The 27,827-nt window shown below is 56.9% G+C and overlaps 1 protein-coding gene and 1 long non-coding RNA gene across 2 annotated transcripts in view; one reads left to right on the top strand and one right to left on the bottom strand.

Moving 5' to 3' along the window:
- Positions 1 to 27,827, bottom strand: part of SHANK3 (SH3 and multiple ankyrin repeat domains 3) — a 214,249-nt gene that overhangs the window by 19,403 nt on the left and 167,019 nt on the right. Inside the window, exons 16-21 of the mRNA XM_087935444.1 lie at positions 25,427 to 25,551; positions 17,926 to 18,061; positions 14,755 to 14,835; positions 12,557 to 12,580; positions 4,984 to 5,108; positions 4,097 to 4,190 (exon numbers count right to left, since the gene is read on the bottom strand). Coding sequence (XP_087791570.1) covers positions 4,097 to 4,190; positions 4,984 to 5,108; positions 12,557 to 12,580; positions 14,755 to 14,835; positions 17,926 to 18,061; positions 25,427 to 25,551 — 585 coding nt within the window. The remainder of the gene's footprint in view (positions 1 to 4,096; positions 4,191 to 4,983; positions 5,109 to 12,556; positions 12,581 to 14,754; positions 14,836 to 17,925; positions 18,062 to 25,426; positions 25,552 to 27,827) is intronic.
- Positions 16,336 to 18,419, top strand: LOC148125728 (uncharacterized). Its single transcript, XR_015743959.1, has 3 exons — positions 16,336 to 16,403; positions 17,097 to 17,246; positions 18,351 to 18,419. It is a non-coding gene; the product is annotated as an uncharacterized LOC148125728 (long non-coding RNA).

Genomic DNA, 27,827 nt, shown 5'->3' with positions numbered 1-27,827 from the left:
GTCCTATGGGGCAGAGGAGGTGCCACTGCCAGCGTCCTGTGCTCAGGTGCAACTGGGCACAGGCAATGCACTCCTTTTACACCGGGGCTCTGCAAACTTGGCCACTTTAAGACTTCAGGACCAACTCCCAGAATTCGCCAGCCACGTCGGCTGAGGAATTCTGGGAGTTGAAGTTCCCACACCTCAAAAGTTGCAAAGTTTGGAGGCGCCTGCATTATGGCAAGCACAGTCCTTGGGCCCAAGGATCAAACTGCAACACAACCAGTGCTGCATTCCTGTGTGATGACCCGGAGCGTTATCAAAGCTATAACAAAAACCAAAACATAAATATAAAGGTCCTTTAATGCCTTCAACTTGGCTTCACTGTTTAATTGTTCACCGTTGAAGATTCAACTAGTTTCAAAATAACATTCCAAACGAAAGAAACACAGTTTAAATTCAAAGAGCCGATAATGAAGCAAAAACCCAAAATAAACCTCACTGAATAAAGTTCCACAACAGACCAGGATAAATAATTACAAACTTCAAGAAGATAACCAGGGACAGTCCGTTGGAAGAACGCCAACCAAGATAAACCTCCTTTAGGAATGAAACACTAATTTGTCTCCAGCGTCTGTTAGCACGCAAGTCCAAACTCTTATGCAGATCTCACACCTGCAGCCCATGAAGGGGATCAAGGCCCTTTCCTCCCCCGTAGACCACGCCATTCATGTTTTTCCCTTATCCTCTCCTCCCTGCGTGCCCTAGGATGGAGAGGGGATGGGCCTGGGTCTTCCTCTGACTGCCCAGCCGGCCTCTGCCCTTCCCCAGCCTCCTCCACCACCTCCGGAGCCACACTTCCACTCCCTGTCGGCTGTTCCTCCTCTTCCTCAGAGTCAGTCTCCACCAGGGGCAGCATGACACTGCTTGAGACAATAAGGACCCCCTTGACTGCCCCCGCTTCCTTCTCCCCACACCTTCTTCCCTTGGCATCCCTTGTGTCATGCTCCTGGTGGGGGCTGAGGGAGAGGAGGAACGGCCGACAGGGAGTGGAGGTGTGGCTCTGGAGGTTGTGGAGGAGGCTGGGGAAGGGCAGAGGAAGACCCAGGCCCATCCCCTCTCCATCCTAGGGCAAGCAGGGAAGAGAGGATAAGGGAGAGGCGTGGTCTACTCAGGAGGAGAGGGCCTTGATCCTCTTCATGGGATGCAGGTGTGACAACTGCACAAGAGTTTGGACCTGCGTACTGGCGAACGCTGGAAACGAAGTGTGGAAATATCTCTAATTTATAGATCCTCTCTGAGTTTGGCGTCCTTCCCAGGGTGTGTTATCTGTGGACATCCTCCAGCCCTTGTCTTGCCTGCGTTGTGTTGATTTTTTCCTTCTTCATGTAACTGTGTGGGAGTTTTTTGTGTGTCTTCCGTCAAAGTTATTTGGAGTTTTGAAGCAAACTGAAGAAATAAAAGGGGCTTCACCTGTTTTCTGTGACTGTGTGTGTTTTGTATCCCACCCTGGGTCATCACACCTTGGAGCAGGGGGACTCCAACTGTGGCAACTTTAAGACTTGTGGACTTCAACTCCCAGAATTCCTCCAGACTGTGGTGTAGGAGGGCAAGATGTAAATAATGCCAACGCTGCAAACTGCCCAGAGAGCGCTGTGAGGCAGGGGACGCCAACCGTGGCCACTTTTAAGAGTTGTGGACTTCAACTCCCGAGCAAATCTGGCTGAGGAATTTTGGGAGATGAAGTCCACAAGCCTTAAAAGGGCCAAGGTTGGCGTTCCCCTGCCTTGGAGGGTCGAATCCTGGCCTCACCTGGACCAATGCAACCAGAGATACATCTCTGCATCCTTGCTTGGCCCCGTTTCCACATCATACCGAGGGGAAAAAACCCGCCCAGAAGCTTCTGGGCTGTGAATCACTGCTGCTTGTCAGCGGCTGCTGTGCCCAGAATATTTTCCCACAGGCGGGGAGACTGGCATCTCTCCTGGGGGGTGGGGGGGGAAGGCACCCTGCAACACCGCTCCAGGTGTGCTGGCAGATGGCGGAGGAGCAGCAGCCACCCCTTGAGGTGTCACCAGGCACTCCACGGCTCTGCCTGCCCCCCCCCCCGTTTCCTCTTAAGCGCTGCGTCCAGCTGGAATTCTCCCACGGCCAGGGAGGGGAGGGCCACTTCCCCATCTCCACCTGTTGCAATATCCCCCTCCCCCTTTTTCTTAAATGAAAATCTGACAAGGTGGGCGCCTCGTTCCGGAGCCCTGAATTATTATTTTCAGCTCCAGCAGGAATTTTCCCCCTTGCTTTGCTGGAAACACTGGGGTTCCCGCCCACCCCGCCCCTCCTACAGGCGTTCTGAGGATGCCCTGCTGGGCAAAGCATGAACGGCACTGGTGGGGTTCCATATTTTTGCCACCAGTTTTGTGGGCGTGGCTTGGTGGGCGTGGCCGGGGAAGGATACTGTAAAATCTCCCTTCCCTTCCCACAGGAGAACGGAGCTGGAAAGCAGGGGAGTGGGGGGTGGGAGGGAATGGGATTTTGCAGTCATTCTCCCCCAGGTTACCGCGAGATCCCATTCCCTCCCCACCCCACTCACCTGCTTTCCAGCTCCGTTTTCCTGGGCAGGGCAACCAAAGGACACCCAGCTGATCAGCTGGGACTCGATGGGAGGCAGAGAAGAGATGGGCCAGTCGGAGGTGGGATTTGCTGGTTCTCCAAACCAGTGGCCCCCAACCTTTTTTGTGCCACGGCCCGGTACTGGCATCATAAAATGATCCGCGGCCCGGTACCAGCATCAGCACGCATGACAAGGCAAGACGAGACGAGCGACTGGCCAGCCAGCCATCCCCCACTTCTCCCCGCCACCTTCAACCTCCTCCTTTGTACCTTTGTCGATGGGCTTCGCTTCGGGACGGCTTCGGGACGGTCGCTCGGCTCACCTTGCCTTGGGTGCTGAAAGAATCCTCGCGCCTGAGTTTTGTTCGAAGCTGCCCCCCCTTCGAGGAAACTAAGGCGCAAGGATTCCTTCAGGACCCAAATGCCGCTTTCCAACCGGAAAAGCTCACCTGGAAGCACTTTCTTGTCAAACAAGATGGCAGCACCCAGCAAACCAGTGGCCCGGTAGAAAATGTTCCACGGACTGGTACCGGTCCGCGGTCCAGTGGTTGGGGCCCCCTGCTCCAAACTACTCAACATTTCTGCTACCGGTTCTCTAGAACTGGTCAGAACCGGCTGAATATGCCACCTCTGAGGAAGGGGAAAATTTCCTTCCGTAAATTTTGTGTCTTGCGTTGTTGGAGCAGCCCTGCTCGCTCTCCAATCAGCTCAGTGAACAGCAGCCGCCCAGGCAGGTGTGGAAGAAGTCCTGGGGATCTGGCTGAGAGCCACGGGGTGCTTTGAATGTGTTCCCAGGCCCGATATTCAGACCCCGATTTGTTTTTAAGAAGAACCGAGGGAGATGGGAGGGAGGCCAGTCAGGGCTCTCTCGCCAGGAAACCCTTGCCGGAGTTCCCCGGGAAGATGGCTTCGTCAGGGGGGTTCCCAGCAGCGCCTGCAACCCCGGCCCATCTCCCGGGGACAAGCATCTCACGCGTGTGGCACCACCAGGCGATGCTTACCCAAGAGAGCCAGCTCCAGGAGCAACCGGCCGGCCAGCCGGCCCCCGCTGCCCCAGGCGAACCCCACCATGGGCTGTCCTTGCTGCTTCAGAAGCAGGCAAACCGAGAAGGGCCTGGCTCCTCCAGGGGAGACCAAGTCAGGGGCCCCTTCAGGCAACCAAAGCCAGCCTCTCAGAAGCCCCCCAGGCCTTCCTCTGAGGCAGGGGGTCTCCAAACTGGGCCCCTTGAAGACTGGTGGACTTCGCTCCCAGGTATTCTGGGAGTCGCACCAGCTTGGAGGGCCCTGCCCTAGAGGAAGGGGCGGGGGCATTTAGAGGAGGAGGAGCCTGGGCAGCCACGCGAGGGGAAACCCCCTCCCCCTTTTAAAGGCTGTGAATCCTAATTCGGGTGGCCACCGGAGCCGCCTTCCTGCCTCCCTGGGCGGCTGAACTGGGGCTTTGCGGCTGGGGGTGCAGACGGGGCCGGCTGCCCGGAGCTCAGGGAAAGCCAGAGAGGACCCCACCTACCTACAGACTTGGTCCGCGGGAGGCCTCTGCGGAGGGAGACGTGGGGCTTCTCTGGCCCCGCCTGGGCCGCCATCCCCTGGCGCTCAAAGAGGGACTGGAAAGGAAGGGAGAACCAGTCAGTGCCAGGCCAGAGGCCACGGCCCCTCCCCTCCTGCCCACCCTGGCCGGTGGGGGGACAGGGCAGGGCCGCAAGGGAGACCCCAGCCCCACCCACAGGCAGTCCTCGACTTACAACAGTTCATTTAGTGGCCGCTGGAAGTAAGAGTGGCTTACGAATAAGTTTTTCACCCTTACGACCGTTGCATCATCCCCATGGCCACGTGGTCACAATTCAGAGGCTTGGCAACCGGCCTGGACTTATGACAGCACCCCCGAGGGCCACGTGATCCCATTTGCGAGCTTCGGACCAGCCCAGCCAATGAGGAAGTCAGGTTCACTTAAGAACTGGGTTGCTAACTTGCACCAGCTGCGGTGATTCACTTAACAACAGTGGCAAGAAAGGTCGGAAAAAGGTTGCAGAACTCACTTAATGGATGCCTCACTTAGCGACACATGTCTTGGGCTCAACAGCGGTCATAAATCGAGGACTGCCCGTATTCCAGCCTGGGCAGGCATTGCTGGCCTCAGCTGGGGCTCCACCCTGGCGGGGGTGGAGGCCATTGTGGCCAGAGGGCAGCCAGCCTCCGTCCCCCCCTGACCGGGCCCCCCCTTTCGCCCCTGAAAAGGCCGGCACAATCGCGCTGCCCCCGCAAGCTCATCCGGCCGTCCTCAACGTGGCTGCAGGGGAATCGGGTTCGGGCCCAGCTGGACTCAGCGGGCCTTCCTCTGCTTCACCCCGGGGTGCAGCCCCCCAGCCCAACCCAGCCCCTCCCCCCGCCCTCTCACACTGATCTCTGCAGGGTGATGCGCCGGCTGGTCGGTCTCTGCTTCACGGTGGCTGCCCGGGAATCCGCTTCCGCCAGGTCTGCTCTCAGCGAGGGCTCCGCTGCGGCCAAGATCTCGTCCAGCTTCTCTGCAGAGTCAGACACACCGCACCCCGTTAGCCGGCCCGGCCCAGCCCGGCCCTCGCCAACCGTGCCCTGCCACAGGCTCTGGGCCAGGGCTCTCCATCCGCGGCCACTTGAAGACTTGTGGGCTTCCACTCCCAGCAAAGCTGGCTGAGGAACGCTGGGAGTTGAGGTCCACAGGCCACGAAGGGCCCACGGATGGAGAGCCCTGGCCTAGGCTGCCCTGCAGAGTCCTGGGGGTGCCTGTGAGGGAGGCCCAGGAGAGCCTGGTGCCCCTGCCGCCCTGTGGAGGAGGTCGTCTCCTCCCAGCTCCTCAGCGTCCTCCCCCCAAAGGCCCAGAGAGCAGGAGGCTCCCAGGCCTCCCCAGCGGCTGAGGGACCTTCCAAGGTCAGAGAGCTGAGCCCTGTCCATCTCCCCCCCCCACTTCCTTGGCTGGCCCCCAAATCCGAAGGGCCCCGGAGTCCTGGCACTTCTCCCCCTTCCCAGAGTCAAGCGCTTAGAGGATTCACCTCAGCCAGCCGCCTTCGCGTTCCTCGGATTTGGGGTTCAGACAGGGGTGGGGAACGGGGGCCTTTGGGGACCCCCTCCCAGGATTCTGGAGCCAGCAGGGGAGTTGCAGTCTACCAGTCCTAAACAAGGGGCCCTTGTTCTCCACCCCCGTTTTAACAGAACCAAGAGAAGTTTTCTTTGAAGAGGAAACCCTTTTGGTACTTGCTGCGCCTCTCCCAGTCTTTGGAGCTGCTCTCCTGACTTGTCCCATCCTTCCTTATCCCGCACCCCCAAATCATCAAAGAGGCTCCCTCCCTGACCAGCAACCCCCTGCCAAGTGAGGCCTTTCCAGGCCACTTCTGCCCACGAGCAACGGGGCGAGAGCCACGTCTGGGTGAGCGTGCTGACATGAGCCCTCCCCCCCTTGGGCAGCGATCCTGCCTTCCCTTCCCTCCCGAGGGCTGCCCTCCCCCCCCCTGCCCAGTTCTCTTCACAGAACGGAGGGAGTGGCAGGTCCAGCAGCTGAAAACATCACAGCTCAGGTGTTTAGGGTGTTGGGGGATTCACGATTCCCTGCCTTGGCCGCGCACACAAAATGGGCTTCATTCCCTAACGAGGTGATGTGTGGGCTGTACAAACTCCATCCACGGCACGATCGCCTAGGGCAGTGGTCCCCAACCTTTTTTGTGCCACGGCCCGGTACCGGCATCACAAAATCATCCGCGGCCCGGTACCGGCATCAGCACGCATGACAAGGCAAGACGAGCCGAGCAATTGGCCAGCCAGCCGCCACTTCTCCCCGCCACCTTCAACTCCTCCTTTGTACCTGTGTCGATGGGCTTCACTTCGGGACGGTCGCTCGGCTCGCCTTGCCTTGGGTGCTGAAAGAACCCTTGCGCCTTAGTTTCGTTCAAAGCCGCCCCTCCTTCGATGAAACTAAGGCGTGAGGATTCCTTCAGGACCCAAACGCCGCTTTCCAACTGGAAAAGCTCACCTGGAAGCACTTTCTCATCAGAACAAGATGGCGACGCCCAGCAAACCGGCGGCCTGGTAGGAAATGTTCCACGGACCGGTACCGGTTCACGGCCCGGTGGTTGGGGACCCCTGGCCTAGGGGACCGCAGCCTCTTGGGTTCCTGGCAAGAGTCCAGCCAAAGAGCCCCCCCAACTCAGCTGCCCCCCTAAAGCCAGGCTGGGGCCCCTCATCCCCGGCCAAAGACCACGTGAGAAGGTCCTCCAGCAGCGTTTGCAGGATCCTGACTCCAGTCCCCACCTGGAGGCCACCAGGAGGCCACCGCCTCCCACCCCTCCACCTTCTCAACGTAGGAAGTTCAGCCAGAATACCAGCATCCCCACCGTTGGCTCCTGAAGACGGAGGCGGCTTCGGAAGGAGCGACAAGGTTTCAGGCCTTCACGGAGTTAACCGAATAACGGAGCTGGAAGGGAGCTCGGAGGCAGAGGTGGGATCCAGCCGGTCCTGACCAGTTCCGGGGAACCGGTAGGGGAAATTTTGAGGGCTTCGGAGACCCAGCAAACACCCCCTCTTGACTGGAGATTTCACAGCCTCCTTCCCCGGCCAGGCCCACCAAGCCACGGCCACAGAACCGGCAGTACAAGAATTTGAATCCCACCCTCTGCTCAAACTGGAGACCCGGAATCATTTCAGACAAATGGTTGTCCAACCTTGTCTTAAAATCTTCCGGTGTTGGAGCATTCGCAACTTTTGAAGGCAACTTGTTCCAGCGGTTCACTGTTCTCACTGTCAGGAAGTTGGTTCCAGGTTGCTTCTCTCCTGGGTTAGTTTCCACCCGTTGCTTCTTGTCCTGCTGCCTTCCGGGGCTTTGGAGAAGAGGGTGACCCCCTTTCTTCTTTGGGGCAGCCCCTCAAATACTGGAAGGCTGCTCTCCTGTCTTCCCTGGTCCTTCTTTTCATCCCCAATTCCAGCAATCACTCCTTCTGTTTTAGCCTCCAGTCCCCCAATCATCCTGCTTGCTCTTCTCTGAGCTCTGGTTTCTAGCACCTCCAACAACACTGGAGACCACGATGGATCTTATGGGCACAGAGCTCTGGGTTCCGGTCATCCGCCTTGCTGTGGTGGCCAAGAAAGGCTCCCGATCTCTGGACATGGCTGGGCACGAGACCACCTGCCCACCTGTGACCTTTGCGACATTTCCTGGATCCAACAGCGCCTGATTTTCAGCCCACACGGAAGCGCCCACTCCGCCACCATCTCTGAACCAGGCACTCACGAGTTTAAAACAAGCCACAGCGAAAACCATCCTGGCTCCAAGCTGTGAAGAGACCAGGTCCAAGAAGCCCTTGCCAGTTGGGCAGAATCTACTTGCGAGAGTCCCCGAAGGCCGATTCCTCCTGGCGAGCTGAAGAGCTGCAGGAGCCTCCTTCCTTCGGGGTCTTTTCCCTGGGAGCATTTTTTGCTTCTAGCAGGAATTTCAGCACGGGTTTTCTGGCTAAAATACTGATTTCACCTTCCCTTGCGGAGAGGCTGTTGGGCGTTTGGCACAAGCTCCGGTCTGTGATGTTAAGACGCAGCCTGAAATCTGACCGGCGCTTCTCAGGCCGGACGGTTACCCAAAGCCAAGTGGTCATCACCTCCTTCCTGCCCAAGGGCTTCAGCTGAGCAGACCCCTCAACTAAGCAAGCTGACCCCCACCCAGAAGTTGGCCTGGCCAAAATGGGGGTGATCTTGTCCGGTGCTGGTCTAGTCAGGAGCTGCTCCCCAGACGAAACCCTTGCAGAAGGCAGCCTGGAGAATGGCAACCCCTGGAACAGGTGGGCCCCAAACCTTTGCCCTCTTTCAGTGGGGCGGGGGAGCAGGACTCCTCCATTGCCAGAACCGAGTCTCCCACCCTCAATTTTCCCCAAACCAGCATTCCTGGGATGACTCTGGACCTCTTTGGACCCTGACCACCTTTCTCCTCTCCCCCCCACCGGGCATTGGCTGGCTTCCGGGGAACGGGGGGATATATTATCTATCAGCTTCCCATTCCCTCCTTGCAAAGCTCTTCCTGAGATTGGTTTCCACTGCAAGGGCCAGTCAGTCCTGCGTTTGGGGAAGGATTTGGGGGGGACGATACGAGTAAAGGGGCATTTCACCCTTGCCCGGCCCAGTAGCCCCTTTGCGGATATTCCTTACACCCCTCCCCCCCCCGAAAAATGCCATTGGGGGAGAGGTCCGGAGTGGGACTACTCAGGTGAACGAGGGGTGCATTATACAGAATAGCAGAGTTCGAAGGGACCTTGGAAGTCTTCTACTCCAACCCCTGCCCAGGCAGGAAGCCCTATAGACCAGGAGTCGCCAACCTTTTGGACCTCAGGGACCACCACACTCATCATTTTAGATCCCAGGGATCTGGAGGCATGGCCTAATTTGTGGGTGTGGCTTGGTGGTCATGTGACTGGCTGGGCATGGCTTGTATGTAAATATTATAAATATTTATATAAATATTGATTTTTTTTTAATAAAAGAGCAACTTTTATCCAAAATCAGGCAAAGTTGGCAGGCAGATTGAGTTGCTCACGGAATCACAGATTCATTCAGAGATCTATCTATCTGCCATCGGCTAGCTCAGTCTGTCACATAAAATTTGCTTGCAAGCAAACTCACAAATTTAACTCACAACACACCGTGCATGTAAATATTGAATTTTTTATTTTAAAAAAGAGCAACTTTTACCCAAAATCAGGCAAAGCAGGCAGACTGAGTTGCTCACAGAATCCTTCAGTGATCTATCTATCTATCTGCCATCGGCTAGCTCAGTCTCTCAAATTTGCTTGCCGTGAGCCTGCACTGAATTTGCTTGCAAGCAAACCTTCAGTCCTAAGGGAGGTTCGGCTGTGCTGAGCTGAAGAGCTAAAGATTAGCTAGAAAGCAAGAAATCCAACCTTTTCCTGCTTCCTAGCTCATCTAAATCTCCCGGCACAGCAGAACAGATGATGGTCGGAAAAAGAAAAAATAGAAATTTAGCAGGTAAATTTGTCGGGTAAGGACTGAGTGGGCGGGGAGGATTCCCGTGGGCCATGTAGGCTGCACAGCCTTGTGTTTCTGCACAGCCTGATTAATTGCTTGGGGGGGCGGGTGATCTGGGGGTGAGATTTCTCTGCGGCCCACCAACATTTTCTCACGGCCCACCGGTTGGCAACCGCTGCTCTAGACCACTTCAGACAAATTCTAGTCCAGTCTCTTCTTAAAGGCCTCCCGTGTCGGAGCCCCCACGATTTCTGGAGGCCAGCTGTTCTACTGGATGAATTCTTCTCCCTGTCAGGGAATTTCTTCCGGACCTCCCAGCCTCCAAGGTTTCTTCTCCTTCCAGGAGGGCTGCCGCAGGAGGGGTCTTTGGCCGGCCCGGCTGCCCTGCGGGATCCATCCGCCTCTCCTGGCTGCCAGACCCTCTTCCTACTCTCCAGGTTGGGTCAGCTGGGCCAGGATTTCTGCGGCCTCCTCTTTCCCTCCTGGCTGCTCCCGCTGAGGCCTCTCCCGGGGAGTCCTTCTTGTCCCCACCGCCCACCCCACCACCTCCTGCTGGAAAGGCCAGGACAGGTGGCCCTGCTCAATCGCCTGCGTCTCCAGCTCCCCCCGGGCATCCTCTCCCTTTCTCCGGCTCCGAGGCCTCTGCTGGGGGGCTCTTCCAGGCCAGGGAGGGGCCTCTCTTGGCCCGCGTGCTTTGGACGCCCAAACCCCGAATCCCCTGGCTGGCAGCTGAGGTGCCTCACGTTGAAAGAGGCCAAGCAGACTCAGTGGGGACGCAGCTGAAGAAAGGTCTCTCTGGCCAGAGGACGCCTGCTGAACCCGCCGGCTGGGCTCCCAGGACACCCCCTGGGCTTACAAAGCACCATTGCTGGCTTCCTGTGACATGCCACGTCCCGACGTAGAAGATGTCACGGGGCTAAGTTTGGTGAGCCGAGTCACACCCCACCGAGGTCAGGCTCCCAGAGGCTGAACTGCAAACAACCGAAACCCATTTCAACCAGAATCGGATGGTGGTTCCATCGTGGTGTCCCTGATCAGAAATAAGTCAGAGGGCCGATGCTCTCAGTTTAGGTCAGGAGTCTCCAACCTTGGCCACTTTAAGCCTGGAGGACTTCAACTCCCAGAAGTCCCCAGCCAGCTTTGCTTGTATAGCTTTGCTGGCTGCTGGCTGGGGAATTCTGGGAGTTGAAGTCCTCCAGGCTTAAAGTGGCCAAGGTTGGAGACCCACAGCAAGAAGGGGGCCTTGGCCTCTGGTCCCGGCACCCTTCAGGAGTGGCCGAGGGGCTTCCGAGGAGGAACCATCAAGAGATGGTCCATCAAGAACCATCTCCCCATCAGCTGCCCGATCTAGGCCAACTTCAACCTGACACCCCCCCATGTCATGTCAGCATGCAGCTACCAGGTTGAACCAACAGGGCCTTGGCACCCCATTCTCCACCCAACCTCTCCCCACGCAAGGCAGAAGGAACAGGTACAACCCCCCAATCTAGCCTGGCCTCTCCCTGGGCAGCAGCACCCGCCCGGGGCCTTGGCTTTGGGCCGTAACAGGAGCTGCCTCGTCCCCTCTGCTCCTTCCCTGTGACGAGGCAGGACGGAGAGTTGGGAGGGTGATCCAGTGAACCCCCAGATAGGCCCAGGTGGGCATGAAAAGACCCCCTTTGATCAGCAGGTATCCTGTGATGGGAAGCTGCTTTTAGTGATTGAGGGGGGGGAAACCATAGAATCCAACAGCTGGAAGGGACCCTGGAGGTCTTGTAGTCCAACCTCCTGTCCCAGGCAAGAGTCCTTATTCAGTCCTGGACAAACGGTTTCCGATCTTTTTCTGAGAGCCTCCAGTGATGGAGTCCCCACCACTTCCGTCCCACTAACTGTTCTCATCCCTCCTCAGTTCAAGGTTCCTTCTCTCCTTGGTGAGTTTCCAATCTGCTGCCCCTTCGGGGGCTTTGGAGAAGAGGTTGACCCCTTCCTCCTCTCTGTGGCAGCCCCTCAAGTAGCGGCTATCTTGCCACCCCGGGCCCTTCTCTTCGTTAGACTAGACATACCCAACTCCTGTAACTGTTCTTCGTAGGTTTTGGACAGACATTTATCCAGGATGGTATAAGGATGAATGGTCCCCGAGTCCTTCTTCATACGATTTAGTCTCTGGGATCGGAAGGAATCCCCAGGCTCCCCAACTGTGGCCACTCTAGGACTTGTGGACTTCAATCTTCTTTGCTGGCTGAGGAACTCTGGGAGTTGAAGTCCACCAGCCTTAAAGTGGCCACAGTTGGAGACCCCTGCTCCAGGCCGTCTCCACGAAGCAGGGTGAAATAACCAAGTTGTCCCTCTTTGTCAGACGGAAGTAAAAGACCGGGAGAGCACGGGACGCGTTTGATTTCCCCCACGACACACTGAAGCCAGCTGTGAGAGGGCGCCTTGGGGTTCTACGTGCCGGCCTTGGCTTCCAAACCCTTCCTAAGAGTCCTTTTGCGTCCGTTTGTGACTCGCACCAATGGCGATTGGGAAATCCCTCCTCTCCTTTAAGGAGCTGCGGAAAAACTAAACACGCTTCATAGCAGCCGTTTTCCACAACCGTGGCAACTTGGAATTCAACGCCCAGAATTCTGGGGACTGAAGTCCCCCCAGGCTTAGGGTCACCAAGTTGGAGAAAGGCTCCACCCCATGGATGGAGACCCCATTTTTACCTAACCCAGAAATGCATGTCAAGGTCCCTAGGAACCAACGCCCAGCCTGTAAGCGCCACCAGCGACTGCACTGATGTTGGGGGCGGAGCTTCGATGTCTCCTGCATGGCTGGGAACATCTGGGGAACACCTGGACAGGGTGCCAAAGTCACGTTCCACCGCAGGGCCCCTCCGGGCGCAGTTGCAGAAGCTCCTCCTTCCCCACTGGAGGGGGAGGGAGGGGAGAGGGTGGGTGGGTGGGTGGGAGGGGCCGCCTGAACCCAGAGGACCCCCAGGTTGGGGACTTGCACTCACCCCCTTTCCTCCTCCGCATCGAGGCTTGGAATCAAGAAACAAAGTACAAGACGTCAGTGGCAGGCTGGCACCTTTTCCGCCCCTGGGCTGCACCCCGTGCCTCTGCCAAGAGGAGACAGGGCCTGGGGTGAGGGTCTCCGGGGCGGGGAGCAGCCATCTGGGACGCAGCCCCGGACAGGGTCCCACAAGGCAGCCGTTGTGCCCCCCCACCCAGCCCCTCGCCTGGCATGCGTGCTCTCCCCCCCAGCAGCCAGGCTTGGCCCCGGGGCACCCGAGTCCTCCTTGGCCTGACCCTGCCCGGCTGGCCCAGAACATGGCAAGCTGGAAGGGAACCGGGCGGGTTGGGGGGGACATCAGCACAAGGCGCCTGAGCTGAAGGTATCAAGGTGGACTGTTGCCTGGGACCTGCCTCTTCCCTCCCCCAACTGCCAGGCCCCGCCCCTCCTTCCCTCCCTCTGTGGCCCCCAAGGAATCTGGGGTTCAGCTCTGCTTCCTCCACTGCACCTCAACTCTGGGGAGGGGGCAGTCAAGGGGGGGGGCTGGGGGCTACCAAAGAACCTCAGGTAAACCCCCTGGGGAACGGCTCACCTGGGGGCTTCCCTGGAGACTGTCTAGGGCTGCTCCTCTTTCAGCCCCCCCCGTCCCCCCCCTGCACAAGGCCCTCTGCCGTCAGCGGAAATGGCAGAAACCGAAGGAGGCGCCAGCTGCCATCAGACGCATCCTGGCCCAAGAGGGGGGGGAGGGGCTGCTGGGGTTTGTGTGTTTCAATCCAGGGGTCTTAGTGGCCAGTCATCCTCACACCTGTTGGAGAAACCCACCTGCTTCCCCGAGGAAGACCACCCATCCTTGGCAGTGCTAAAATCCAGGGAAGGAAGGAAGGTAGGAAGGTGGGTGGTGGCAAGTGGGCCTCATCCCTTAGCCTGGTCTGGGTGACTCTGAGGGAGGGAAGGACCTCCAAGGCCCAGGGGGCTAGCCCAGCTGCTGAGCTGGCCAGCGAAAGGTGTGTTGCTGGAAGGACCGTGGGGGACGGAGCGGTCTGAGGGCCTCCCACATGGGGGTGGGGATGACCCCAAGGAGGCGGCCCAAGGGCTAGGAGTCCCCAACGTGGCTCTTCCGGAGGAGGAAGGAGGTCAAGCAAGCCAATGGGGGCTCTGCAAAGCCTCCTTTGCTGCCCAGCCAACGGTGAGGAGACCCTCCGAAGACCCTGGCCAGACCGCCCCCCTCACCTGATGCCCGTCCAAGAATGCAAGACTGAGACCAGAGAACCCCCCCACCCCCTCTGGGAAAAGTCTGGGTTGCAGGGATGTCCCCCCCCGAAGTTTTCCTCAAGCAGGCTGGAGGGGCTCCGGCAGGACGTGCACCACCTGAGCTGAGTCGGTCAGCCGGATGGGAGCTTTCACCCTGCAAGCGTTTGTGCTGGAGTCTGAACGCCCGGAAGACCAAATCTCGGCTCCCGGTGGGTGACCGGCCCCGGTTGGAAGGTGGGGGGGTCTTTGTGGAGCCCTTTCCACCAGCGCTGCTGCTCTTCCCCCAGGGAACCTCCCTCAGGAATGGGGGTGGGGGCCCCCCTGGGGACTTTGGGCAGAGCAAGAAGGACCCCCGACCCTGTCTGGAAAGGAGACCCTCTAGTCAGGGGTCCCCAACTCTGGCCACTTTAAGCCTGGTGGACTTCAACTCCCAGAAGTCCCCAGCCAGCAAAGCTATACAAGCTGTACAAGCAAAGCCGCCTGGGGAATTCTGGGAGTTGAAGTCCACCAGGCTTAAAGTGGCTCTAGGCCAGTGTTACCCAACCTTGACCACTCGAAAGAGGCGTGGACTTCAACTCCTAGAATTCCCCAGCTGGGCACGCCTGACTGAGGGATTCTGGGAGTTGAAGTCCACACACCTCCCAGCTCCCAAGGTGGAGCCATTGCCAGGGACGTCTTGCCTGGAGGTGAAAGGAAAGCAGAGGCTGCATGCAAGTGCATGGGGGGGGGGGGGCAGGCTTGGCACTAACCAGGGTGGCAAAGCCTTGGCCAGGCGGGAGCGGCAGCTGTGCAGGGATACAAGCCTCGGGTGGATTCGGACGTTCAGTGCAGTGAGGGACCCTGCCCGGCACAGGCGGGGGGGCGAGGGGGCTCCTTGCAAAAGCAGGGGAGGGGCAGGGGGAGTTGGGGGGCGCTGGGGGCCGGGCGGGGCGGGGCGGGGGCTCCACTTACCCAGCTCTTCCAGCTCGGCGGTCATGGACTTGGAGCGCAGGGTGAGGGTGGTGCTGGGCGCCCGCTTGGGCGGCGGCGGGGCTGCAAGGAAGAGAGAGGCCGTCTTGCAGCGCCTGTCCAGCGGCAGCAGCAGCTTGCGCGGCGTGGCCAGGTGCAGGTGCCACTTCTTCTCCACCGCCTGGATCTCCTCGTACTCGCGGGACGAGGAGGAGTCGCACTGCTGCAGGATCTTGTTCAGGCTGCGCGTGGAGGCGAACTTCTTCATCGTCCCGCGGCCGGCCGGCCGGCCGGGGCCGGAGCGCCGGGGCGGGGCGGGGCGGGGCTCAGCTCAGGAGCCGGGCGGCCCCGGCTGGATCGGGCGCAGGGCTGCCGCCTCTGCCGGGCGGGCGGGCGCGGGTCCCGCCGGCCGGCCCTCCTGCCCATGCCGGGCCCCGCGTTCCTCCGCTGGGCGAGGGCCGGAGCGCGCCTCCCTCCTCCGCGCCCTCCATCTGCCGGGCGGCGGCTCGTCACTTCGCCCGCTGGCGCCGGAGCGATGCAGGCTCCACGCTCCCCGTCGCCATGGCAACCAGCCCGGGCGCTTCTCCGGCGCCGCCTGCGGCAGAGACCCCGCGCGGGGGGGCGGGAAGCCCGCGGGGAGGGCGCGGTCCCTGCCACGGAAGGGCGCCGGGGACCCCGGGACTGGGCGGGGAACCTCTCTGGCCTTCGGGGACTCGGCCGCCTCCGCCCGCGACCCCCCGGAGGGGGGCTCTCCAGGCGCCTTCAGCCGCGATCCGACTGCGGGCGTGCAAGCCAGAGGGGGGGCTGCTGCTGCTTCCCCTCCCTTCGGCTGCGGCCTGCCCGCCCCCCGCCTCAGCCCGAGGTCAGCCAACCCAGATCCAGCCCGATCCAAGGAGGCTTGAGACCCTCCCGCCTCCCCTGCAAGGGAGGGCGCCCCTTTCTGCCTCTAACTGCCCCCTCCCCGCTTGTTCGGGTGGGGGGCAGCCCTTCCACCCTTGCTCGGAGGAGAGGGGCTGATGCCTTCTGCACCCAAGCAGCTTCCTGGCCCGTGTGTGGTGCCCCTCCTTCTGAGCCCCCTCCCCAAAGAGGAGAGCGGCTGGGCACAGAGTCCAACTCCTGGCCAGGGTGGCATCCTTGCCCTCCGAGGCTTCAGGGCCAGCGCCCGCCATCGGGCACCCCAACCCGGGCTCCTGGCCCAACCCCTTCTTGGCCTCGAGCCCACCTTTCAGGGTTGCACTGAGGGGCTACAGGCCGAATACGCCCGGCTGGCATCAGGACGGAAATAAAATAACAGCAGGCGTCCTTTGCCAGGCTTTTAAGGCGGGCATTTGGTAAGAACCGTCCACTCTGCCTTTGTGTGCAACGCAAGGAGCCTCCCGGTTGTTCGTGACTCCCTTTCCCCCCCCTTTTGTTTAAGGTTGAATAAAGGCTATTTCTGAGCGGCTTCTTCCCCTGTTCTCCACTCCCTGCGTTTGCAGCTCCTGTTCTGCCCTCCGAAGAAACCCAGGGAGGGGATTCTCTGCTTTGGGGAGGGGCCGGCTGGGTTAAAATAGCCTCTCAGGAGAGGGAGGCTCCCTTCCCGGCGTTTACAGCCATCCAGGCCATTCCAGCCCCCCTCAGTCAAAGGATTCAAGGGCAGAAATGTGAGTTAAGTTGGGGTGTGTGTGTGTGTGGGGGGGGCAGAGGCGTCTTGGGCCCTCCAACGCACCTTTCCCTCTCCCAGCCTGAGTCTGGGGAGGGGGGCAGGAAGGGCTTCTGCTTGGGGGTGGGGCAAGGGACTTCCTTCCAGCCCGCCTCCCCAGCATTTGCGCCTTAGGCCAGCCCTGCAAGAGAGCTGGGGGTGGGGGGCTGGACTCCCTTCTTGGGGGGCGCCCTTGAGGGGCTGGGCCAGGGGTGACTGGCTACGGGGTGGGGGAAGGAGAATGCCCCCCCCCCAAGGAAGAGTCCGGACTGGCAGGAGGAGCGATGTGCGTGTGGAAGGGTTTGCAGAATGAGCAACAGGGCATTTCCCAGAAAAGAGAACCAACCAACCAGCCCGGAAGCCTCGCTTGGCCTCCCCCACCTGGCTGATCAGACAGCCTACTGCCCCCCCCCTCCCCATTTCTCAATTGGCGATTCAGTTGAGGAAGGGGGGGTTAAGCCAGCCAGGCGAGATGGGGAGCAGCAGACCCTCTTCTGCATGGCTGCTGGCCCTCCCGGTACCCGTTGTCCCAGGCAGGGCCCCCCTGCAGCCCCCCTGGTCCCCCCCAGGCCTTCCTCTCAGTCACCCTTCGGGATGGACAAGAGGAGCCTTCCTGATGAGAGGCTGCGCCCCAGAAAGGCCTCACCCTGCACCCTACAAGAAGATGGAGGGAGCCCCAGAATGACACCACCAAGAAGGGGGGCATCTGGTCATGGGAAGGAGGCGGCTCCTGCTCTTCATCAGGGGGCACAGGAGCAACCGGTCACCTCTCAGCCGGAGGGGCAGCGTTCCCGCTCTCTTGACCGGGTTGAAGGTCAGTGGTTGAAGGGCAGAATTGCAGGCAAACTCTGCCCACAGCCTGGAGTTTGATCCCGAGGGGCTCGGGGTTGACTCAGCCGTCCCTCCTTCCAAGGACGACCCAGGTTGTGGTGGGCAAGACGCAAACAATGCCCACCCTGCAAACTGCCCAGAGAGTGCTGCAAAGCAGGGCTCTCCAAGCGGGGCCGCTTTAAGACTTGTGGACTTCAACTCCCAGAATTCTCCAGCCAGCTACACTCACGTTAAAGCAGGCAGGCTGGCGGGGGAACTCTGGGAGTTGAAGTCCACAAGTCTTGAAGTGGCCCCGCTTGGAGAGCCCTGCTGTAAAGCCCCACCTAAGGGCTGCGGCTATTAATGCTCTTGCCACCAGTGCCTCGCCTGAGCAAAGGTGCCCCCCGCGTCTCCCTTTGGGCCAGGCCACGGGGCGGGGGGCCACCAGGGCTCTGCTTCCTGCATGGAGGCCTGGAGAACTGAGCGCCAGGCTGGGGAAGACAAGAGGACGGAGGCTGGGGAGCGGGGGCAACGGTGCCCGTCCCAGGGAGGCAGCCGCAGCTGGGGGGGGGGACGGGGACGGAGCCCCCTCTTCCAAGCCCACCAGGGCAGCTGAGAGCCTGGGGGGAGACTCGAACTGAAGACCGGAGGGGTGTCCTGGGGGGTTTCTGCTCTGCACTCACCTTTCTTCCGAACCACGTCTTCTGACTCTGGCTTGCGGCTGACCGAGACCACTTTCATCACCAGGTGGTTCCCCCCCTGGCGGATGAGCGAGACCACCTGCTTGTGCCCCACCTTCACCACGTTCACGCCGTTCACCTGTGCGGCAAGGAGAGAGGGGATAAGGAGGGGAGGGGCTGGCCCCCTTCATGGGACCTCCCCAACCTCGCAGGCAACACCTGGGCCCAGGTGCCCCTGATCACAGGCGGAAGACCCGTGAGGGAGGGGCTGCTCAGGGTGCTGAGCCCCCCGGGACCCCCCCTCCCTGGCCTGAAAGGAGCCCCTCTCCCCGCTGTAGCTCTGCCTTGTCGGCGGGGGGGGACTGGCCCGATGACGCTGGGCTCACAGCCGGGGTCCGGCTCAGACCCTCCTGTTTTTCCGTTTCCAGCCATCGAAACCACCAAGATCCACTTGAGCAAGGAATATTTAATACCGAAATGGCCCCAATAACTTTCAAGAAATCGCAGGAAGTGATTCACTATTTGCCCTCTCATATAATAAAGAATTCTATTTATCCACCCAAGCAACAGAAAACAATTTATGTTTTCTCTGAGCTGAAATAATGACGTATTTATATTCAGCTTCTGAAGTTTTTCCGGTGAGCAAAAGAAGAAGAGGAGAAAAAGAGAAAAGGGGAAGGAAAAAGAAGGAAGTGATCTGGTCAATTCGCTCTCATCCTGGGTTCCTTTGAGCCACACGGTGGAGGGAGGGTTTGCTTGGGGCGGGAAGAGTTTCCGGCTTCTCTGGAGGGAGGACCCCACATGGGCCCTGCACCCCCCGAGGGGAAAGACGGCCCCACCGGCCCCCTTGGCTCCTGCCAACACCCACAGAAACAATTGGCTCTAAGATCAGAATACAGAGTTACAAAACCAAACCCTTGTAATTGGGCATTTCCTGGAGAAAATTGAGACGTTTCATGACCCAACTACATAACATTATCAGGGCTAGAAGGGAAAGGTTTTATTCTCTATATATATTTTCTTAAGTTTTCGTGGGTACTTACATGTATGGCATTTGGCTTTGTTCGGGTATTTTCCCACGTCATTATAGTTGTGCTTTTAAAGTTGTAGCATACACACACACACACACACACACACACACACATATACATACATACATACATACATACATATACATATACACATATATACACATATATACACATATACAAATACATATACACATATATACACATATACAAATACATATACATGTATGTATGTATGTATGTGTTTTGCTCTGTCAGTTGGCGGGGGGGCTCCTGCTGGTTCCCCAGTCAGACTGTTCTTTACTGTTTGTCGGAGGTGGCAGTTCCTTGACTGGGGTATAAGCAGAGAGCAAACCCCACTCCGTTCTGGCACTGATGATGTTACACACTTGGGTCATAAAATGTCTGCAAGAAAACTGCCAAAAATCAGAGTACCCAGAACCATTTCCCCGCACCATTTCTGGCAGAGGGCAGTCCTCCAGCCTCTTCCGGAAAGCCTCCAGGGATGATGTTCCCACCACTTCCGAGGGCAACCTCTCTCTCTTCCAGGCCAGGGACTTCAATGCCAGACGGGCAAACAGGCCCCCACGCGAGCGGCGGGTGATCCGTCTCTGACTCACGGGCTCCTCGTTCATAAAGGAAGCCGTCTTTTCAAAGAACATTAGTCAGTCCTTCGATGCAGAGGAGGAATTGGGGGGAGGAAGAGGAGGAAGGAACCAGCCATTGATTGCCCAGACAAGAGGCATGTAAAAGAGGACAAGGATCAGCCGGGAAACCTGACCCAAAATGCCACTTCAGAACCGGATCCTGTCCTAGAATCAAGGTTGGTCCCTCAGGGGGAGGAGGAGGAGGAGGAGGAGGAGGAGGAGGAAGGCTTCCCTCTGCCCACCCAGAGTCGGCTGGTGGCCCCAAACAGGAACTAAAACCAATTGGTGGCTCCTGAGGAGCAGAGAGAGAGCGGGACGCCTCAAGGAAGCCAGCCAAGCCTCTTCCCCCTTTCAGTCCCTGGGCCGTGGGAAAGTGGGAGGGAGACGCCAGGGGACAGCCCTTGGGCGGAAATGGGAAAGGGGGGGATTCAATTCAATTCAGAACAGAGCGAGAAGGGACCTTGGAGGTCTTCTAGTCCAACCCCCACCCGCCCAAGCAGGAGACCCTAGAGCATTTCGGACCAATGGCTGTTCAGTCTCCTCTTGAAGACCTCCCGTGACGGAGCTCCCACGATTTCTGGAGGCCAAAACGGTTCCTCCTTAGTTCCCTCCTGGAATTGATTTCCTCCCAGGGCTTCTTGTCCTGCCCTCAGGGGTCCTGGAGAATAAATGGTCCCCCTCCTCTTCTTTGGAGGCAGCCCCTCCAATACCGGAAGGCTGCTATCCTGTCACCCCCCGGTCCTTCTTTTCTCTAGACTGGACATCTTCATTCACTGCCTACGTTTCTTCCTACATTTTAGTCTCCAGGCCTTGAATCACCTCTGAGTTGCTTTTCTCTGCACTTGCCCCCAAATCGCCCCGTCTTTTTTGTGACGTGGTGACAGAAACTGGATGCAGGATTCCAGGTGGGGCCTTCCCTGCCCCCTTTCCAGAAGCCCCTGGCAGCCTTTCCGCTCCTTTCAAATGGGGGCAGGTTGGCCCCTCTCCCCCCCCGAGGTCCCCCAATCCCCCCAATCTGGCCGGGGAGGGGGCAGCCTTCTCCCAACCTGGCCCCTGGCACCGGCTCCCTCCCTCGGGAGCAGCCTTCCGTAACGACACGCCTCGCTTTAATTTTTCTCAGGGAAATGAAACATTGGTTCAAAATAGAAATGGTGAGTTCAATGCACTGAATGTCATTTCTCCTCAGCACGGAGGCAAAAATAACTGGTTTTGCGCATTGGAAAGAAAAAAAAATATATTTCCAGCAACAGCTTCCCAAAAGAAGAAAGAAAAAGAGGGGCGTTTTTTTTAATCCAAAGATCTGATCCAGCTAACCTAGGCCAGGGATGATGGGAACACCTGCTGGGGATGATGGGAACTGGACTCCCCTCACTGGCTCTCCACCCTTCGAGCACCAGGGGGCTGCTTTGCAAAAGGCTGCCGGGGGGGGGAATGCAGCCTCCCTCCAGGAGGAGCAGGGGCCACCCAGGAGACCAACTCGCCCTTTCCGAAGGTCCGAATGCCGGCCTTCTCCAGCCTCTGGGCCCAGCCGAGCGTTCACACCTCCGGGGAAAGCAGGCTCAGTTCCGGCTCAGTTGGCTCAGCCTTCTGTCCTTCCGAGGTGGGTCAAGGGAGGAGCCAGCTGTTGGAAGGGCAAGGGGCTGACTCTGCCAACTGCCTAGAGAGGGCTGAGGAAGTGGTATATAAGTCTAAGGGCCTTTGCTGTTGCTCTGTGTCCAGATCTCACTCCGACCAGGCACTGAATATTGTCCAAGCAAGTTTGCCCTCCCGCTGTCTGGAATTACCTTCAACCTGCTTCCAGGCCATCACGTCCTCTCCTGCCGGGAGCTTTGTAGGGCGATAGGTTTACACCGGGGGAGTCCAATTTGGCAACTTGAAGACTCGAGGACTTCAACTCCCAGAATTCCCCAGCCAGTCATGGCTGATCAGGCAGCAGGGACCACGCAACCAGCCCTAGATAGGAAGTGGAATCCCTCAAAGAGTCCCACCTAAAAAGTTTTGATTAATTGACCACATGCCATCCATTCATTCTTGACCCTTAGGCACCACGCAGGTCTTCTCCGTGATGTTCTGGGCCCAACTTGGCCCTTCACCTCTTCCAAGGGTGCCCTGTCTATCCACCTGTCCGCTGGCCAACCATTTGCCTTCCAATTTTCCTAGCGTAACATCTGGATGTTCTCATGGGAAACGCAGATGCAGGTCAGGACATGACCTGGTTAGAACATGGTGAAGGAGACGGGCTCCAGGTTGGCCAAGGGAGGAGGTAAGGTCTTAATTCCAGGTGGAATCCCCTTCTAAGACCCGGGAACTTCTGAAAGACCCTCGTTTTCCCACGTCGGTTTCTATCCTCAGTGCCTCTACAGATGTTCCTGTAATACCGCTTCTTGTCTCCCTTAAAAGGTCTCCGGAACTCTTTCTTCAATTCCCTTCTGAGAATGTTTCTTCCTTGGCTCTGGCTTCTCTCCTCTTCACCATTTCCACGGTTTGTTCTCATATCTGATTTGCTTTCTCCTTGTTTCGTCTCACACTCATCACCTTTTCACATTCCTCCTTAAAGACTCCTGGAGTTCCTTCTGTGAGCTCCAGGACTTCCAGGTGGTTCCCGGTTCTCTCCTCGAAAGCGGTGGGTCCGTGGCCCAGGTCGCATTGTAAAAGCCACGGGACAGTCCAGATGTTCAAAGCGGAAGATTCTGATTTACAGCCCTAGGACTCGGACACGGCACTCAATCTGCATTTTCTTCTCCCAATTTCCACCATGGAGAAGCAGCCCCAGACAGTCCCGAGATGTTCGCAGACCCCTCTCTGCCTTCTCATGGGCAGGCTCAGCCTCCCAGCTCCTTTAAGGCTTCCTCACAGGGTTGGTGTCCAAGCTCCTGCCGTGTCTCTCTTAAGTCCAGTGCCCAGAAGTGATGGAGAGTGACTGGGCCATCTCCAGATGCAATGGAACTGCTGGCCTCGCCTGGTCTGGCTGTGATGCTTCTGCTAACTGGGTTGGGGTTCTCCCAGGGCCTTCTCACCTGCACTACGGCCAAGGCTTCCCAATCCTACCTTCAGAGAGACCCCCTACTCACAGAGCACAGGTCAAGGCTGCGATGCCCTGAACACCCTCCGGCCCGAAGAAACGGTAGCCAGTTTCATTGCCTCGCCTCCTCCCTTGCCCTCCGCCGTATCCTGCTTTTGGCAGCACCAGAACATGTGACGAGCCACAGCCTGCTTTGTGGAGAAGGCAACAGCCACAGGTCCAAGAATTGGTTTGGGACCGTTCCATACTTGGCGTGACTTCTAGCGGAGACACTCCTTTCAAAACACGTTGGGAAACCCCCAGCCAGGCAGGGAGGAGGCCTCAAGCGGGGAATTAGCCTGGAATCCTTGCATAGCTGCAAGTGATCCAGAACACACACACACACACACACACACACACACACACACACACACGAGCTCCATGGACCCTTAACTCTCTGTTCCCAGGCAGATTCCTTTGTAGTAGGCAGAATATAATAATAGTGCGCTTGTGGATCCGGTTGCTTGTGCCCAAGAACACACCAGCTTGACAAAACACAGCTACTCCAGTGACACACACACACACACACACAGCTCAATCTCCATAATGTCAAGTTGGCCTTAACAGGCAGCGCACTTGGCCACCGAGAGATCCGGGGAAGGGCACATATATCAGTATAGATACCTCCAGGTGGCCCATGGGAACCCTCCCAGCTGACTGATGTAGGCCCAGGGACTGGGGGGTCCAGAGAGCTCCAAATATTTGTCATTGGCCTGGATAATCTGCATAGTTCTGAACCAAACTGTCCACCAGCCCCCCCCAATTCTCCTCTTTATATCCAGGTAAAGGAGGCCCCTGGATTTTACTCCGCTACTCAATGCCGACTCTAGGGGGCGCTGCTCATCTCCATTCCGAGGCCATTGGCGCAGCGCTGTCGGAAGACGTTTCCTTGGTCATGTGGCCGGCACATCACGGAGCACCATTAACTTCCCTTTAAACCCGGCAGTACTTTATATATCTGGACCTAAAGGTCATAATATATAATGACCTAGAGGGCAGAGGAGGCCCCACCCTCACAAGGCCGCCATTTCCTCCTCCTCCTCCTCCTCCCATTCACCCCAAAGCTGCTTTCCCGCTCATTCTAGTTTTGGGTTGGACTCTCCGACTTTCCCCCCTAGAAGAGGAGGGAGGCGGCTAGTCCGAAGTAAACGCATGGCGGCCATTGGGAGACATCCACTTCGCCCAGGAAAGGGTGAGAAGGAAACTCAAGACGGATTTTCTTGGGGGTAAGAAGGAAGGAAGGGAAAGAAATGGCTCTCAAGATTTGGCTTACAACCACAATTTGGAGCCCAATATTTCTGTTGCTAAGTGAAAAAATTGTTAAGTGGGTTTTGCCCATTTTACAACCTTTCACAGTTGTTAAGTTAGTCACACGGTCGCTAAGTGAATCTGGCTTCCCTCTTGACTTGGCCTGTCAGTCGGTCACAAAAGGGGATCATGTGACCCAGAACACTGCGACCGCCAAAAATACTAGCCAGTTGCCAAGCGCCTGGATTTTGATCACATGACCTCAGGGAATGCTGCCACGGTCGTAAGTGTGAAAAATGGTCACTTTTTCCAGTGCTGTTGCAACTTTGGTCGCTAAATGAACAGTCGAGGACTCCCTGTATTCTATCCTCCACCAAGAGCATTCCTTATGGCAGTGGGGGGCCAACCCTTTTCGGCACAGAAGGCCGTACAGAAGCACCGGAAACCAAGACAGCAGCTCCCTGATGCGTGGGAGCGCTGGAAACCGGAAGCTCAGCTTCCCAGCACGCACATACGGCCGGCCACCTGGTCCTCCAGTTTCCAAGGCACATGCACACACACACGAAGACCAGCTGGCTGATGCACTCATGAGCTCTGGGGAGCTGCTCTTCCGGTTCCTGGCACTCCCGTCTGTGCGAAGACCAGCTGGCTGGTGTGCATGCACGGGCCGGGAACCGGAAGAGCAACGAGCAACGCCTGGCGTGCCCAGAGACATGGCTCCCTGCCTGCCACTTCCGGCTGGCGTGCCATAGGTTTGCCCTCACAGCCTTATGGTGTCCCATGGAAGGATGTGGAGAGGAAGTGAAGCCTCCGAAACGCCCCGGCCCTTCGTCTGCAGCACCGCTGGGCCAGGCGGTTGAGCCCGGCAGAAAAGAAGGGGGCATTCGTTCGCACGAGGCCACCCCAACTCATCCCGGAGGAAGCAAAAGGGTTGGGTGCCACCGGTGACAACCGCAGGGGATGCCCGACCAGCAAAAGGATGGAGGGGGCTTTCCTGCCCCAATGGCTGCCCCCTGCCCCACCTGTGTCCCTGTACTGAGGGGCCTGGGACCAGTTATCAAAGGCTGGATTTGAAAAGATGCCATAGCCGACTGTCACAGAAGGAGCCAACCCAGAGTTTGTGGCCCTGAAGGAGAACCTGAAGAGACGAGGTTCCCTTTTCCTCCCTGGAGGTTTCCCTCTTTGTCCTCATTTTCCCTTTCAGCTGATACCTTACAGAAACTGAACCCTGAATGCCCCGTTCCCAGCGGTGGGGAGACACTCTAGGGCAGGGGTCTCCCACCATGGCCACTTTAAGACTTGTGGACTTCAATTCCCAGAGTTCCTCAGCCAGCACAGCATAGCTGAGGAATTCTGGGAGTTGAAGTCCACAAGTCTTAAAAGCGGCCAAGCTTGGAAACTCTCGATTGACGGAGCGTTTCTGCTCCCTGCACAAGGTGACCGTCAACCAGCCCCTCCCTTCCCAATGGTGCTCAGCCCCCCTCCCCTCCTGCCCCCCCCGGGTCCTGCCAGGGCCTCACCTCGATCAGGAAGTCTCCTGTGCGCAGACCTGCTCGCCACGCCACCCCCTCCACATCCACCGATTCCAGGTACTGCAGCGCCGGGAAAGCAGGCGTTGGGGTGAACTCCTCAATTGGCGTCTCCGCTGAAAGGAAGAGGAGGAAGGGAAAGAAAGTCCATCTCAGAAGGAGGGAGAGCCTCCTTGCGTGGCTGACGGGGAGCAGGCGGCTTCTGCCTGGCTGTCCAGACACTCCAGCCCCTCGGCCACACTGCCGGGGCCTCCAACGGCCTTCGGCCTGCAGCCTGGGACCCCCGAGATGTGGTGGGACCTAGTCCAGAGTCACAGGGTCGGGGGGGGGCTCTTTCCCAGGGGTCAGAGAGAAAATGGGGCTTGGAAGGTCTGGTGGGCAGGAAGAGAGCAAGTCGGACCCTCCCTAGCAATTCACAGACTGAATCTATAGAGATGGCAGGTATTCGCTTTGCTCCAGCAAGAGTCTGTCTTACAGACCTCCAACTCTGATGATCTGTATCCATAGGTGAGCAACTGCTACCCAGATGTGGCTCCCTGTGTCGTCACTCCTTGTCTTGTTCTCAGTTTTATCAGCCAGACAGGAAGGCTTGGCTACACACAAAGTCTCTATACACAATCTCTTGACTGGCAATTTCTATTCTCCGGATGCAGTACTGTTGAAGACCATTACAACATATTTTTACTTGAAGTCAAAAGAGTCATCAAACTATGTGTACCAATAACAACTCGAAAAACCAGAAAAAAACAGATTACCCGTAACAATAAGGAAGCTTCAATCCAAAAAGAAATCACTTCGGTGGAAAAACAAATCTGGTCACGTTTCCAATTTCAAAAGCCGATACAAAAATTTATGCCACCAGATAAAGACTGAATGCACCAATTATTACATTAAACAAGAAGAAAACCTTCTACGCACCAATTCCACCCGCACTTTCTACAATTTTGTAAACAACAAACTAAAAGACTCAAGATCCATCCCACCCCTGAAAGGACCTAGTGGTAAAGACTGCAATGACGACACCATTAAAACCAACCTCTTTAATACATTCTTTGGCTCAGTATTTGTAAACAGCAATGGATCATGCCCAGTATTTCCTAGCCGAACCACAGACAACTACAATGATCTAATACATATCGATTTTACAGAAAACAATGTTGAAAAAGCACTACGCAATCTAAAACCATCTCTATCCATTGGACCGGACGGAATATGTGCCTACTTCTTAAAAAAGCTATCCACTGCCATAGCCGAACCTCTAAGCATAATCTTTGAAAAATCTTTCAGGACCAGCTCCTTGCCAAAACTATGGTCACAAGCCACGGTCATCCCCATCTTCAAAAAGAGAGACCCCAGCCTAGTTGAAAATTACAGACCAATCTCCTTATGCTGCATCACCTGTAAAATCATGGAATAAATTATTAACCAATCCATTATCTTCCATTTAAAGACAAACAACCTACTCTCCAATAAACAATTTGGTTTCAGGAAAAACTATCCTGTAATCTGCAACTCTTACACTGCAAAAACATATAGACTACACAACTCAATCAGGGCAAAGCAATAGACATCTACATAGACTTCTGTAAAGCCTTTGATTCAGTGGTACACAACAAACTACTCCTAAAACTAAAATCTTACGGTATCTCTGGACAGCTGCATAACTGGATAGAAGCATTCCTGTCAAACAAATGGTCAAAATTGGGAGTGTCCTATCAAATTCTGTACCTGTCAACAGTGGTGTCCCCCAAGGCAGTGTTCTAGGACCAACTCTCTTCATACTCTACATAAATGACTTCTGTGATCATATTAAGAGCAACTGCATTCTCTTTGCTGATGATGTAAAGCTATTCAACACCACAGACAATACTGTTACCCTTCAAAAAGACCTCGACTATGTATCAGAATGGTCAAATAAATGGCAACTTCAAATCTCAACAAATAAATGCTCTGTCTTACATATTGGCAAAAAAAATCAGAAAATAAAATACAAGCTAAATAGTCAAGACCTTGTTGATGATCCAAACTCTGTCAAGGACCTTGGAATACTCATCTCTAATGATCTAAGTGCTGGAGCTCACTGTGACTACGTAGCCAAAAAGGCGTTAAGAATTGTTAACCTAATCCTACGTAGCTTTTTCTATGGTAATATCATACCACTAACTAGGGCATACAAAACATTTGCTAGACCAATACTTGAATACAGCTCATCAGTCTGGAACCCACATTACGTATCTGATATTAGCACAGTTGAGAAAGTCCAGAAATATTTCACAAGAAGAGTTCTCCACTCCTCTACTCGTTGCAGAATACCTTAGGCCACCAGACGTGAAATTCTAGACCTAGAAAACCTAGAACTACGCTGTCTTCAGTCCGATCTAAGTATGGTATA

Source organism: Pseudonaja textilis, chromosome 5, assembly GCF_049901715.1.
Source record: "Pseudonaja textilis isolate UNSWEBS1 chromosome 5, rPseTex1.2, whole genome shotgun sequence".
Lineage (NCBI taxonomy): Eukaryota > Metazoa > Chordata > Lepidosauria > Squamata > Elapidae > Pseudonaja > Pseudonaja textilis.
The sequence above is the reverse complement of the archived record's forward strand: the minus strand, read 5'-3'. Positions and strand labels throughout refer to the sequence as shown.